The following is a 15398-nucleotide window of genomic DNA, read 5'->3' on the forward strand; positions in this document are numbered from 1 at the left end:
GCGGACAAATCTCCAGCAACTGTGTGATGCTGTCATGTCAATATGGATCAAAATCTATAAGAAATTCTTCCAGCATCTTGTTGAATCTGTTCAATGAGGAATTAAGGCAGTTCGGAAGGCAAAAGGACGCACAACCTAAGAGTGCAAAGTTGTATCTAATGAAGTGTCAAGTGAGTGTACTCAAATCCTTTGCCTTCAGAGTTCATTTATTCACTAATAACTTCACTATGGCCAGCAGACATTTTTCTCATCTAATCAGATTATTTTCACGTCAAGCTCAAGTAACTTACCGTAATTACAGCTAAGAAGTTTCAATAGCAATCAGCTCTGTTAGTATAGCACTCCAAAGAGGCCTAATCACCTCTTGTAAATCACTATGCATCTTGAGTGGAGCAGTGTGATGTATCATGACGACATACTGTATGGTTCAGAGCAAAACTACCCGCACAAAGAGGGACTCCAGTCATGACAACAACAGAGGTCTTGCAGTATTACATCTAGGCGAGTGATGCGAATTGATTTTAGTCTCTTCTGACCCAAAAAGTAGTTTGTCCCATATTTTTGTCAGTACGGGACAAACCGGCTTCACATCCTTTGGCTGAATGCGCGTTACCTTCACAGGCAAAGACAGATGTGGCTTTGTTTGAGCAGTGCATATTAAGTTCATTTTGAATGACAGTAAAGGTCGGATAAACTCCCCTCCACTAATCTTTGGATGGGATCCATGAACACACAATGGCAGAGGGTGATGCAGACATTTTCCTCAGGGCCCTGCGGCTCTGTAACACAGGACACCAGAGAGGCTTTGATTTCACGTCTCTGAAGATGGAAAAGGACAGAGGCTTGCACTCGTGGGGTTAAAACAGGAAGGGCGTGAGGATCCCAACACCACACTCATCCCTTTAATTTAGTCTTCTAACAATAGCACCACAGCGCTATTCATCATGAACCATTTGCAAGGCTGATGAGACGCTGCGGTGACCACACCTCATGGAGCGATCTTCACTGCGGTTACGGGCAAAAAGGTTAAGTGCTGTGTAGAAGAAGCAGCTGAGAACAAGCAAAGCAAATATTTTCAAGAACAGCCTCAGTATTAAAGCTTTCAATTTTCCTTGCAGCAGATACTTTGAGCCCTGTGGAGCTTAAACAGAAACCATTCAAGTTTAACCACTTAATGCATAGTGCATCATATTTGATAGAGTTTTTGAGCCTTTACATCATCACTGGAATTTCATCACTGGGGCAGAGATTTCATGGCTCAGGCTTTAAAGTGATATTCATGGTTGCACAGCCAGTTGATAGTGGTTTGGGCCATTCTTTTCTGTGAAGAATTAAGACTTATGTTAGGACTATATTCATAAGAAGAGCCTTTCCACCCACACAGATTTATATTTGGTGGTATAGCTCTAGCTCATGTCTCTTGAAACATTCCTGTGCATTTGTGGGCATGTACAAAAAGCCTAAGATAATAACTGAGTACTGTATGTCACTTAAAGGAGGAAAAGCTGGAAAAAGGTGGGTTGCAAAGTGGCTTGCTAATAATTGCTAATGCAAAAACCCACCTAAAGATCAGTATTTGCATTCTTTACTTGTTTATTTTCTCACATTTGAAAACTTTTAGTTTAATATGCTAAAACAGATCTCAGGATACTGATGGAAAAGTCACCAGTATCATTAAGGGGGCAAAATTTGCTAATGCTAATAATGGCTATAAGCTGAAACGCATCGCTGATTTAGCTAAAAGCTCCCTACAATGTCATAGACTGACTAACTGCAATAAACAATGATTTGTGGAACAATCTTTGATGTGGTGGTCGACTTCTGTCCCCCTCTATTATTCCATATGAGCTTATCAGCTGTCATGATTTGCACAACCACAGCAAAGAGCCACAGTGGAGCCTTATAAGGACAGCATTGATCCTGGTTTGGGTTTTTTAGGCTCTGACAATCTGCAGTTTCACATAAGCATATAAATTTGGTATCGATAATTAAGAAAACTGTTGCAGTAATATCCACTTCTAATGTCTTCCAAAAGGCATGCACACATACATGCATGCAGAGTAAAACTCTGCAGTTTTTGGAGTTGAATGACAGAAAAGCAGAAAGATGCTACTGCCCAAAAAATGTGGGAAGGCAGAGGGTGGAATAAATCAAATAGAGCTGAAAGTGGCCCTGAATATTAAACAGTAAGCTGAACCTCAGCTGATAACGCACCCCGAGAAGCAAAAAAAACAAAATACTTCATGGATTCATCATGAAATTTTCAATGAGCTGCTAATCTCCAGAGAGAGAGAGTGTGTGTGAGAGAGAGAGAGGTTGTGAAAAGCGAGGAGGAAAATAATCGGTGATGAGTCACGCACCGGCTGAGGACAGCGGCGGCTGTCCGAGTACATGAGCGGAGAATGGATGTGGATGTGTGGAGGCTGAGAGGAGTCAGAGGTGTGCGCTAAAAATAGTTCAGCAGAAGAAATAAGCGTGGCCACTCGACAAACTCATCTTCCTGTGACACAGTCATTTCCTTTTATGGCTCCTCTTTATCTTTGTATATGGCAAGGAAAGACTGATTTTCTGGTATTTATACACAGAACATTGGCTTCCTTCACTCCAGAAATACATCATTTGTAGTAATATTAGTAAAATCTGTGTAGGTGTGTGTCAGGTGAATAGGAACACGGGGGAGGGTTGGATTCTGAGGCCGCCAGATGGCCTTAAGAAGGCACAAACAGAAAAGGTGAATAGCACAGTCATTCTTTTCCTTTCTGAGGACAAAAAGCAGCTCTGGGCAGGAGATGCAGCACATTCAGAAGGAGAGGGAGTGGAGGAAGATAGAGAAAGACCAGCTGAGTGTGGGCATGCTAAGGGAATTCACTTTCTTTGACATTTTAATGAAGCTTCAGAGATGGTAGAGGATGAGGCATCAGAGGGACTGATGATGTCTATCTGCTGTCTGAATAGTCCTGCTCCTTACTGTAGCTGAAACTCAAACATGCAGTTAAGACTTTATTCTTAATGACCTCGTTTCACACATACGTGACGAGAATTTTAGACACGTTGAAAGTTTGTGAAAAGGCACCATCAATTCAACAGCTTGCAATACTCAATATCAGTGAGTTCTCAAGGAGACAAACCACTTCCAGTTCACCCACAGCAGCCCACTGTGGGCCTACATGCAGTCCAGCTTTGCCAGCAAAAAAAATAATCAAGCTGGATATCTACACTGATACGGACTGGATAAAGTGTTAGGCACAAAAGATGCCACATCACTTGATGGAAATTAATATTATTAACCTACAGCAAGGGTGTCCAAACCCAGGCCTCGAGGGCCGGTGTCCTGCAGGTTATAGTTGTGTCCTTGATCCAACACATCTGATTTAAATGGCTAAATTACCTCAACATGTCTTGAAGTTCTCCAGAGGCCTGGTAATGAACAAATCATTTGATTCAGGTGACCCAGGGTGAGATCTAAAACCTGCAGGACTCTGGCCCTCGAGGCCTGGAGTTGGACACCTCTGACCTACAGAGAGCTGAATTCAAAGACACCCAAAAAATCAAAGTGAAAAAAATATGCCCATTTTGCAGCAACTCAAAGTGATAGATGTAGTAGTTTTTATAGCTCCCACACGGTTGACCTGACAATGTCTGGGTATGCTCCTAATGGCATCCTACAGGATCTCCTCACAGATCTAAACCAGCACATCACTGAGCGTTTGATTGGTTAAGTCCCTTCTGTGACTCTGTCCAGCTCTCATAGAGTAACTTCTGGCAATTACACACAGAGCATTTAAAAAAATTAAAACTAAAGGCATATCATTCCTTTGCCTTCATAGTACATGTTAAAGAAATACTTGTGCGATATTGATCTCTCATCTGGCCACTGCTGCTTATTCAGTTTGCAAATGACAGCACTAACACAAGCTGATCGTACCCATTTCTGCAATAACATGGCTTCATTTTTTGGAAAATGGGAGGAAGTACTGATGAGTCATCTACTTATATAAAGTCTGAACCAAAGCATTTTATTTAGTGACATAGCAACATAGCCATCTCTGGAGCCATATAGCCACCATGCCTAAAACATGTTTTTACGCTGGCAGCATACGCTGAACATGAATTCTGCAACAATAACCTGAGTGAGAAGTCATTCTTCCTTTGTTGCCCTGACTATACTCATCAGCCGCTGTGCACAGAGTTATCAGGGCATGCAGGGTCAACAATTTCCTTTCACACAGCAAACACTCAACTTGCACACTTAATTACTTTGGAAAGGCATGTTCAGATAAATACGCAGCCTTACTGTAGCTTTCTCAGCTTTCTGAATAAAAGAAAAATACTTCCTGCCCATTTTAAAAGGTAATTAACGTCCTCACCTTTAACCTGCAATCCTTCCAATCAGTGTCCAACTTTAGCAAAGAACCAAGTGGAGATCCTGCTGATAATCTGATACATGTCAGCTACATAACGGCATCCAAATCCAATCACTCATGCAATTGTGTCCGGATGCATCTTTTTTTCCCCTCTCTCAAGCAATGATCAGCTGATCCTGATCAAAGAGAAGAACACAAACGGCTGTCGTTTCTTTCCGTTGGCTTCTGCCTGGAAAATGTCTATAATGCATGAAAAAGAGTCGAATGCTAGTGTTTTAAAATCACCTCAATCAGGGCAATCACTAAAGAACAACCTGACTCTTGGCAGTCACTTGCTTTTTTTTTCCTTTCATTTGGACCTTTTGTTTCTTGCCATCTGCTAAGAGCCCAAGATTTACCTCTTTTAGCTCTGTTTTGGTCTCCACGTATGAAATTGTGCATTAAGGCGCCATACTCATTTTCTACTTCAATCAGATTCCGGGAACACAACAGTGCAGACTTATTAATCTAACATACTGTGAGAAATTAAATTCATGCATTATTTACTGGACGTTCCTGCTGTCTGGTGATCTTGATAACTTTTTTTAAGCACCTGACCTCGGCTGCATGTTCGTGAGCACCTACTTGACTTTTCACCTAAACACAGAGAGGACTGGCTTGCTGAGCGAATAAGCCAAATTTAAAAGAATAAAGCCTTGAAATTTGATCAACTCTTATGTAACATATTCAAGTGCATAAAAGTCACTTAGCGCTTTGCACAGCACATCACTCACACTCTAAAAGCCATTTGGGAACCTTTTCAGATCTCTTATCTAAAACCAGTCAAATCTACTTCCGACCCACTGATTAGAGCACTTGTTCTGGGGCATAATGCAGTCTATGAGTCACACCATATGGCTGCTCACCAGGTCCGGCACGGAGAAAGCAATCAGGAGGAGTCAAATATCCAGTCAGCTTCACAGCTTTGGGCTCTGTCAGCTGTCAAAGGCTGAGGATGTGCCTGGAAGCTCGAGCAGCAGGACAGGCAATTTGCGCTCTTCTGCTTCTGCACCCTCGGAAATAGCTTGACTGTGCAATGTGAGGAGGTACACACAAGCATTGTTGATGGATGTCAAATAACTGGTGAGTTATTTGATCACTCTCCAGGTATTTCATTTCACCCAGCAGGAATCACAAGCAGTTGATTTTGGGAGCAGCATGGCCGCTGCAGTCAGAACGTTTGACTGTGCCATCTTTCACCAGGTTTGTTCCAAAATCAGATCACACTGTAAAGTCAAACTCATTTTCTTCATTAGAGATTATATTACTGTAAGTGTTACAACATCTCATCCATATTTTGTTTTTCTGCAAAACAAAAACGATACCAAATAATCTTTTTACAGTAGTTTTTCACAGTAGAGTCCAGTAGTGTCTTGTTTTTGTGGCCTCGTCTCCCCTGTCCGCCCTCTGAATGTCTGTTTACATCTCCAGACCATACATCAGGCTGATCCACGGTCCTCTTCTTGGCATTGAATGTGGTAAGCAAGTGGTATTTCAGAAGCAGACACATTTTAGCTCACTCCTTTGTTTTTGTTCTGCTGTCTGGCTGTCAGACAGGCCAGTGAGAGGGGGGGAAGGCGGCATGTTTGAGGAGTGACGAGACAAGAGTTTTTACGAGCTGGCGCTTCACACGCCTTGAAGTTAACTTTCCGAAAGAATTTCCAGAGAAGTTTCAAAGCACATTTCCCTCTGTTAATGTGAATGCTGTATAAACAGACAGAATCAGTGAAAGCCAGCCTGTGAAAAACACTTTGGTAAATGGTAAATGGCCTGTATTTGTATAGCGCTTTACTAGTCCCTAAGGACCCCAAAGCGCTTTACACAACCTGTCATCCACCCATTCACACACACATTCACACACTGGTGATGGCAGCTACAATGTAGCCACAGCCACCCTGGGGCGCACTGACAGAGGCGAGGCTGCCGGACACTGGCGCCACCGGGCCCTCTGACCACCACCAGTAGGCAACGGGTGACGTGTCTTGCCCAAGGACACAACGACCAAGACTGTCCAAGCCGGGGCTCGAACCGGCAACCTTCCGATTACAAGGCGAACTCCCAACTCTTGAGCCACGATCGCCCCACTTTCTTACAGTTATTTTTGTTTATTAGTAATTACTGTCAGCACATTCACAGCAGAAGGAACAGAGCACACACGATCAGCTTATGAAGATGACAAAGGCAACAATACTAGTAAACATCATTTTAGTACTAACGTTGCTTTTTATATGTGGACTGAAACATTTAAGCTACACTAGGCTGAAGTCACAACAATGAACACCTCAAGGCACTTTATATTGTAACGTTAAGACCCTACGATTATACACCAACAATCAGATGACCCCTATGAGCAAGCACTTGGCAACAGTGGAAAGGAAAAACTCCCTTTTCACAAGAAGAAAGCTCTGGCAGAATGAGACTCAAGGAGGAGGACAGGACAACAGACACCTATGAAGAGAAGCCAGTGTGGGAGAAATCTGCTCTCTCTTTCTAGTCCCAGTACTCCCACTCCAGCCTTTTGGATCAGTTGAAGGCTTCTCAGGGAGTTTCTTTTAGAACCACCTGATAATAATGAATTACAATAGTCCAGTCTAGAAGCAATAAATGCTTGAACTAGTTTTCACCGTTTCACTCTGAGACTTTCCAAATTTTGAAAGAAAGGCAGGAACATATCAGAAATTACTTCAGGATTCCTCACAGTGTTACTGGGGATACCATGTTTCTAAAACTTTAGGGCAGAGTACAGTAACCTCAGTTTTATCTAAACTTAGCGACATGGATAGAAAAAGCTGAGTATCATTGGCATAGCAATGAAAATGTACAATACGCCTTTTAATAATACTGCCTAAGGCACAGGTGTCAAACTCCAGGTCATTGTAAAGAAATGTAATGTAATGAAATGTAATACTGGCAAATAAGAGCAGTTTCAACTAGAGATGGACCGATCCGATATTACATATCGGTATCGGTCAGATACTGACATAAATTACTGGATCGGATATCAGAGAGAAATAAAAAAAAATGTAATCCGATCCATTAAATATCAAAAAAGCACCTCACAAAACTTGCGACACGGCTCCGACAGTCTCGGTCGTTGTGTCCTTGGGCAAGACACTTCACCCGTTGCCTGCTGGTGGTGGTCAGAGGGCCCGGTGGCGCCAGTGTCCGGCAGCCTCGCCTCTGTCAGTGCGCCCCAGGGTGGCTACAATGTAGCTGCCATCACCAGTGTGTGAATGTGTGTGTGAATGTGTGTGTGAATGGGTGGATGACTGGATGTGTAAAGCGCTTTGGGGTCCTTAAGGACGAGGCCATTTACCATTTAACTCGGCACATAACCGTAGCACGTCGAAGCAGTACGCGTCACGTGATAGAGCGGCTGTGGCGTGCGGGACCTGTCAGCGGTCTGGTTGAGTATTTGTAGCCTCGCTACCAATTCGGCATTTCATCTCCGAGAAAGTTATCGCAGAGAGAAGTAAAGCAAGTGTGTAAGTTCATCTCTGAATGTTTGTAAAGCATTCCAGCGTTAAGCTTAACAACAGATATATGGAGCGACTGCCTCTCTCTCTCTCTCTGTCCTGCTGCTACTTCAGTCATGAAACTGATCAATGATCAGCTGATCGGTTTTTCTGTCGCGACTCCGTCTCTCTTGTTTGTTTTTGGCCCACTTCGCTCCAGAAAGAGGAAACCAGCGGCTGAACAACAGCAGCACGTTTAAGCTTGATAAGCTGTTGTTAGAATTTATTTAATATTACTTTCTACACCAGGATCTTTTTCTACAGCTGACGGCTGGTAACTGTGCAGGGGCGGATCTAGCAAAGTTTAGCCAGGGGGGCCGATAGGGCATTAACAGGGAAAAGGGGGCACAAAGACATACTTTTCTTTCTTATTCTCATTGAAAATGTCGAGCTTTTAATAAATATTTATCCAAATCTTACACCCAAAGTTTTAATCTGATGTAAAATGTGTAGAAGTCCATTACTGTATATAGTAACTTTAAGTCTAATATACCCTAGTAAGCTATAGTACTTTTTTCTTTGGGAAGATACCATCTGTGCAGTCTGCAGTTCTGTAGAAGAAAGATGTTGAGTCTGTTTAATTATTTTTTAACAAAAAGCAGCAAGATATTAAAAAAACTGTTTTATTGATTAAAAAACACACTACATCGGATTCATATCGGTATCGGCAGATATCCAAATTTATTATATCGGTATCGGACATAAAAGTGGTATTGTGCCATCTCTAGTATCAACAGTATGTCTTGGTTTTGCACATGATGAAATCTGTCTGAGGGTTGTTGTTTTTTTTTTTAAAAAACAGCATATTTTTGTTAATTTAGTGATATTTTTTTTGTTTTTTGTTGATCTGCCATACAAAATAAAGAATTCTATATTAGTCATTTAATTGTTTAAAATTTTATAAGCACTTTGTAGTGTGAATGAGCATAAATGTGAATACTGATTAATGCAGTTATAAATGCTGGCTAATCCATTCTAGTCTCATTTATTGGAGGGCAGCTTTAATGGCAATATTGGTAAATGGTAAATGGCCTGTATTTGTATAGCGCTTTACTAGTCCCTAAGGACCCCAAAGCGCTTTACACATTCAGTCATCCACCCATCCACACACTAGTGATGGCAAGGTACATTGTAGCCACAGCCACCCTGGGGCGCACTGACAGAGGCGAGGCTGCCGGACAGGGGCGTCACCGGGCCCTCTGACCAACCACCAGTAGGCAACAGGTGAAGTGTCTTGCCCAAGGACACAACTGTCCAAGCCGGGGCTCGAACCGGCAGCCTTCCGATTACAAGGCAAACGCCCAACTCTTGAGCCACGATGGTAAGGCTCAAAAAATGTTAATATGAATCCCAGGAAAAGGTCCTCTCTGTAATATTCTAAAATTTATTATAACTGTAACAATCTGTCAGTGTGTGCAATAAAGATCCTGGAAGTCATTTCTGCTGTGAGTCCTCTCTCTATACAATAGAGCTGTTGAAAGATGGCGAGGCAGCAGAGGGAGAAAGTGCCTCTACGCTCAGATATTGACTGATGTTCTCTGCAGTGTTAAACATAATAATCTGCTGCCGTGTTTTTCCTAATACAGCATGTATTAAAAGTCAGAAATAGCTCATGGAACAGAATATTTACTTGATGTGCAGCACTCTGACAAAACTACTGAAAAGCCTTGCTGCAGAGGAGCTAAGAGAGCTCACAGCATCTGCTGTGTGTGTGTGTGTAGTAGGCACAGCAATTGGATAAATGGGTCTTATTTTCTCACTCCACTCCGCTCTACGTCTGCTGAGTCAATAAACCAAAAGACTGCAAACTGCTAGAAGAGCCAGACTTAACACACTCAGCTCTTTATTAGAGCTAGAGCTCTCTGCAGGAGTCCAAGTCAGACCCTCACAGGGAGCCTGGCACCCTGGAACCCCATCAAACAATTTTGAGACACCCCAGAGGTCTGCTGCTGATCATTCAGAATAATCACAGCTAAAGTGAAAATACCACCGGTACTGCTGTCCAAAGTAAAGATGAAACACTGATACCCGACATTTTTTCCAAGTTAAACTAAGTATCAGAAATCTAAAGTGTTTGGAATCAGAAGGAACATTTAACACTCAAGGACTGCAAATTGTTCAAGGTTTTCGTCGGTTGAATTGATAGCAATTTGAACAAACCTGACAAAACATGCAAACAAACAAAAATGCAGCACAAAGATGGAATTTAGTGTTCTGAAAGAGATTTATGAAGTTCACAGTGTGCCTCCAAAACAACATATTAAATCTGCTTAACGTTGTTATTTTGCTTTTCCTCCCTGTTACAATGTGCGCGCAGGGGGAGTGTAATTTATTGCCCAAATGCAGATGTTTTCCCACTGAGAAGCAACCTGATTGATCTGATAGCATCTGCCAGTTTCCAGTGAAGGCCTATGTTTAGATGAGAGCTGCTCATTGCTGAAAGGATCACCAGGGCTACACGAAGCATCAGATGTGGCAACAATGCCTGTTATGCTGTGCTCTGTTTTTGTACATTAAAATAAAGCAAAAGGGAGACATGCTGGTGACACGAGGATCAGGCAAATACAAAGCTGCAGCTGTCCACGTGAAGATCAAATGTCCATGTGAGAGAGGAAGAAACCTTTCATTGAGCAAGTGGCTTTGTCACCAGAAGAAGGAGCATCAGTCTCATTGTTCTCAAGCTTGTTACAATTTTCTGTTCTTCTACACTTTAGACAACAACTTAGGAGACGAGCACTCCACCAAAACTCTGGAAAAGGCCTGTGAGAAAGTTCTATAGCTCAGTCCTCGCTGAAATATTCCCCTTATCAGACTCCTTGAGAAGTTTTTCACAGACACTCCGTCTGAAAGGATGAAACCAACTGACTTCAGTGAGCTGTGACTTCTCTTTCAGAGTTATAATGAGCTGCAGTTGTACTGATATCTTGAGTAAACCACTGACTGGCCAGAATGACATAATGTATGTTGTTCTCAGCTGACTGCAGGTTTTATGTGCAACAAGTTAAAAACATTTGAAACATGAAAAAAGAAAAAAACTATCTGCAATACACCATCAACTGCACTTTGATTTTAGTACAAATGACAAATGCTAACCCACTCAATAAGAATCAGTGTAAATAGAAACCATGAGGCATGTGAGGCCCAGAGACTAATCAGCCAGAGCACAGAGCAACCTCTGGTCGCTGAGGAACAATGTGTGTCCTCTGACAAGTTGCTAAAGGTTGTTGGAGGTAGCTGTGGAACTGGTTTTTAAACCCCATTCGATAGGTCTAGAGCCTGGTTAGTGACCTGCGGTTACTAGGGTTACTAAGTGTACTCTGCAACTGGCTGGCATGTGGTTGCTGGAGGTTGCTGGTAGCCACTAGAGTGTAAAGAGGTATATGGTGCTGAATCAAAAACCGGCTCAGCTCACCAAGCAGAAAGTTTGAAAAATGCAACGCAAACTAAAACAAAGTTTGCCTACAAAGTTAAAGTTGCACCCAAGCCCCAGTGTTTTCTCTTTGTGTTGGTTGCAGTGTTAAGGCCCAACATTTTCTCTGCAGGTGATTGTTCTCAACATTCATAAAGCTAAATGCTCCATTCCTGCAGACACCTGGAAATTGCATGGAGGTTGCAGACGTAACTGTTGCAATCTGCTGACGAAAGCAAATACAGGGAGGTTTTGGTGCATTGGAGGAAACCTCCAGCAACCACTCGCCAACTATTCAGGGAATATGGATTTTTCTCTAGCAAGCCGAGGTTGCAAGGGGGTCACTGACCAGCCTCATTTGAGCCACTGTTTGTTCCAAACACAGATGTGTTAGCATGGCTACAGACTTTGCAGCCTAGTCTGATGGCAAGGCGAGAAATAATCACAAAATTGCTACAAATAAAGAGGTTTTTTTTTTCTTTAAAGTTTGGACAACTTTAGTTTTAAAACCAAAAGACACATTTTTGTGCCTGTACCACTTAGGTTCTAATGAGTAAAAATATAAATACTGTAAGTCCTGAGTGTCTGAAGGCAGTTTCTATTGAAACTCCTGTCTGAAAGCACAGGGACAGCTGTGACTTGTGATTCATTGGGACATAAAGATTGCATGGTCATGGCTTTCTATCCAGGCACAGGACTCAATATATTACATCTTGCAAGCATTTCACAAACTGCTGTGAAATTTTTTTTTGTACTATTTTATCTGTTTCCATCAGCTTTTTCACACGTATTTTGACAGTTGTGTGACGGTCAAAATACGTGTGAAACACTGCAGGAAATAATCAGCAGTAACCGTTTGCAGCAGTTGGAAAGGTTATCAGTGAGGTGCTTTTTGTTTTGTTTTTTTCTTAGAGAAAATGAGCAGTGACATGTTCATACATTAAAGACAGAAGCCGGAACACTAATCTTATTTCCAGAAGTTAAAACAGAAAGTCGCAGTAAAAGACGGGAACTGCAGCAGTGTGATTGACACGGACAGATGTCAGCTCCCTGATATATATTTTTTTGCAGGGGGGGATAAAAACTTGATGAAATGATGAGCTTCCAGCACCAACATCACACTTTTTAGTTCATGGAAAGAAGCAGCAGATTCAAGCTTCAAGGTATGTTGTGAAGAAGAACCCAGACTTACGTCAGATGCCATCATCCTCACTGACGTGCTTCAGAGCTGCACTCCTTCCACCTGGAGGCTATGAGCCTCTCAGTCGTTATACTTCTCAGTGCAGCACTTGAATTGACCTCCAACGACATTTTAATGGCCTCCTTTAACACAGAGGAGATCCCGCCAAGGCCTGTTTTCCAACATCTGATTGCTACATAGAAGCAATCAGGCTTGATTTGCCGCCAACGGGAAACACATGGTCTGTTTTATTGCAGAGAAAACGTACCGTGTACGTTTTCTCTGCAATAAAACAGTTTACGGTGCCAGCTGAGTGTGAGTGGCTGCAGCTTATGGAGGAAAGCTGAAACCAGATGATAATGACTCAACTTACTTATCTGCGGGAATGAAGGCTTTTAAGCCAGACCGATAACAACCACCTACTGCATTGGTGACAATGCAAACAAAGTCAGTATGATTTTTATAGCAAGCATAAAAATCCTGAAGGGACGATGGAGGGAAAACACTGGAAAGCACAAACTATGAAGACACAATATGGCAACATTAATGAGGCGGAAGGAGATTGGGAACAAAAACCACATTTATGCACCTAGTCCTATGGTGAAGTTGTTTAATATATTAGTTTGAGCCACTCGAAGAACTAAAAGTGTGCGCACAGTAAAACAGTCCTTTGTTAGAGCTCGAATGTACACAAACACACACAAGCACACACTGATGTTTACCTGATTTTCCCACCCCGGCTCTGCCGAAGACGGCCAGCTTCACCTCCGGGCTTTTGGCCATGACAGCAGCTGTGACGAGAGAAGCTCAGCGAGCCAGTCAGTGATCTCCGAGGTCAGCCCCAAACATCCTCCATCCAGGAAGCAGTGTCTGAGGAGACGAGGTAATGCGTCTACGTTTAGCTCCACGAAACATTCACGAAACATTTCCACCATCAGAAGTGAGTCACAGAGAAAGTGTTCAAGGAAGCAAGCAGAAGTAGCAGACTATGACTGAATGTGATGAAAAGGAAATAAATAGTTTTAGCAAATAAAATGAAATAATTCATACGTCAGTGTCACATCACTAGTTGCAAATAAATATAAAAACCTGATTTTATGTGGACACGGTTGCATAGATAACATGAAGATTGTGATGCTAGCAGCTCTTTTAAGAAGATGGCCACAAATTCAGGACCAAAGCATTTTCTCTCTTCCTTTTTTTTTTGCAATTTTTGGTACTGAAAGGATCAAGTTCAGTCTAAAAATGAGTTCATTGTGTACAGGTTAAAGAAAATATCAGTAGAAAGGCTGATTCACTTACTCAAGAAATGAATGAAACGATGTGGAAACATGTCAGCTCTCAGTGGAAAAGAATCATGCGAGATTTCTACACTGATATGGACTTTGTAATGTGTTAGAAATGAAAAGATGCCACATCGTTTGATGGAAATGAAAATGATCAACATGCAGAGAGAGGGCTGAATTCAAAAGTCAAAGTGAAAGTGAAAAAAAGGAGAATACCAGGAAAGGAGATACCAGCTTTAAAACACTTTATTAATCCATCAGCAGTCACTGAGGATGAAATGCACACTGCAACCTTCCTGCAGCTGTCATCTGTCTATGGAGCTTTAATCATCTGAAGGTGATGGCCCTCACACACCTCTCACTGTACCTCCACAGGAGAGAACCGATACAAATCACAAACCCACAAATCAGTGAGTTTTCCATTTCCAACAACATAGTGAAGTGAATGTTGGACAGTCATGTCCATCTTTTTTTTAGGCTGTTGATCTACCCAGGCTATGGTTTTTTATGTTGGTGCATGAAAAATGTGAAGTGAAAAAGACAGGAGAGAGAGGGGGAGAACACCGAGATCTGAAATCATCCATTCAAAAGAAAACACCAGTACAGCCAGATGAAACAGCCACACGCCCGTCTGTTTAATAAGAAAACAAGCAGCTGTGGCGCTGTCTCTCCTGGTAATTGACTCTAAACTTCTGGCCTGATCACTCTGTTTTTCTCCTGGATTCCACTCGGACCTTTAACCTGAGAACAAACAGATACTGACAAGGCTTTAATTCAAATCTTAGCTTGATGACTTCACAGCAATCCTGGGACAAACTAGCTGGAGACTGCTGTGTTTCCCATTAGCACCAATGCTGACAGAGAGAATGTAACACCCCAGGTCTATGTGGGGAGTCATGCTGTGTTTGGCTGGGCAGCTGCAGCTAAAGATAATTTTCATTTTTTCTCACTGCGCTGCAGTTTAGCGACGATGCGTGCAGAAAAACATACAGCTTAGTCACAAATCTACTTAGGAAGCAAAGTTGTCGACATTATCTGTTTGCAAATCCTTTATTCTAATGTGCTGCAGTGCAGAGGTGCAGCTTGTCAACCACAAGCCACAGTTAAAGGTGCAGTAGGTGGGAAGGGGCTACCTTTATTTTTCAGCCTGTCTGTCTTTGGACACTTCAACACATGGACGCTGAAGTAATCACTATTCCTGTATACCTGCCACCCGTGCAATGATACTCAAAGTAAGATCTTGGCTTGCTGTAGGAACCAAGATCTCCAGCTCTCAGTCACCTGATGCCAGTGATCAGGAGGAGTGACGCCTCAGTTAATCCTGCTGTGTGTTAGTCAGCTTTGATACAACATGAGGTGAAAAAACTCTGGCAAGTGACAGTCTCCCCAGTTACTCAAAGGTCAGACTGTGCCATGCTCAGAGAAAGTGTAATAAGCCAAGAGCTACATCTCAGACTCTACGGGCCTCAGTCAGCATGTTGAATGTTAAAGTCCATGACAGTAGAATTAGAAAAACACTGAGCAAGTGTGGCTTTTTTGGAAGGTTTTACGGAACATAGGGTCAGAACATGTCAACACAGCTTAGTTTGCAAACTTCGATCTGAA

The 15398-nt window shown here is 42.3% G+C and overlaps 1 protein-coding gene across 1 annotated transcript in view; it reads right to left on the reverse strand.

Moving 5' to 3' along the window:
* The window catches only part of rerg (RAS-like, estrogen-regulated, growth inhibitor), a 35736-nt gene extending 22446 nt beyond the window's left edge, over positions 1-13290 (reverse strand). Inside the window, exon 1 of the mRNA XM_085376489.1 lies at positions 13230-13290. Coding sequence (XP_085232615.1) covers positions 13230-13290 — 61 coding nt within the window. The remainder of the gene's footprint in view (positions 1-13229) is intronic.
* Positions 13291-15398: the final 2108 nt, after the last annotated feature.

Source organism: Diplotaxodon limnothrissa, linkage group LG17 (genome assembly GCF_057381915.1).
Source record: "Diplotaxodon limnothrissa isolate DT_005_m linkage group LG17, D_limnothrissa_male_GT1.1, whole genome shotgun sequence".
In the NCBI taxonomy this organism is placed as follows: domain Eukaryota; kingdom Metazoa; phylum Chordata; class Actinopteri; order Cichliformes; family Cichlidae; genus Diplotaxodon; species Diplotaxodon limnothrissa.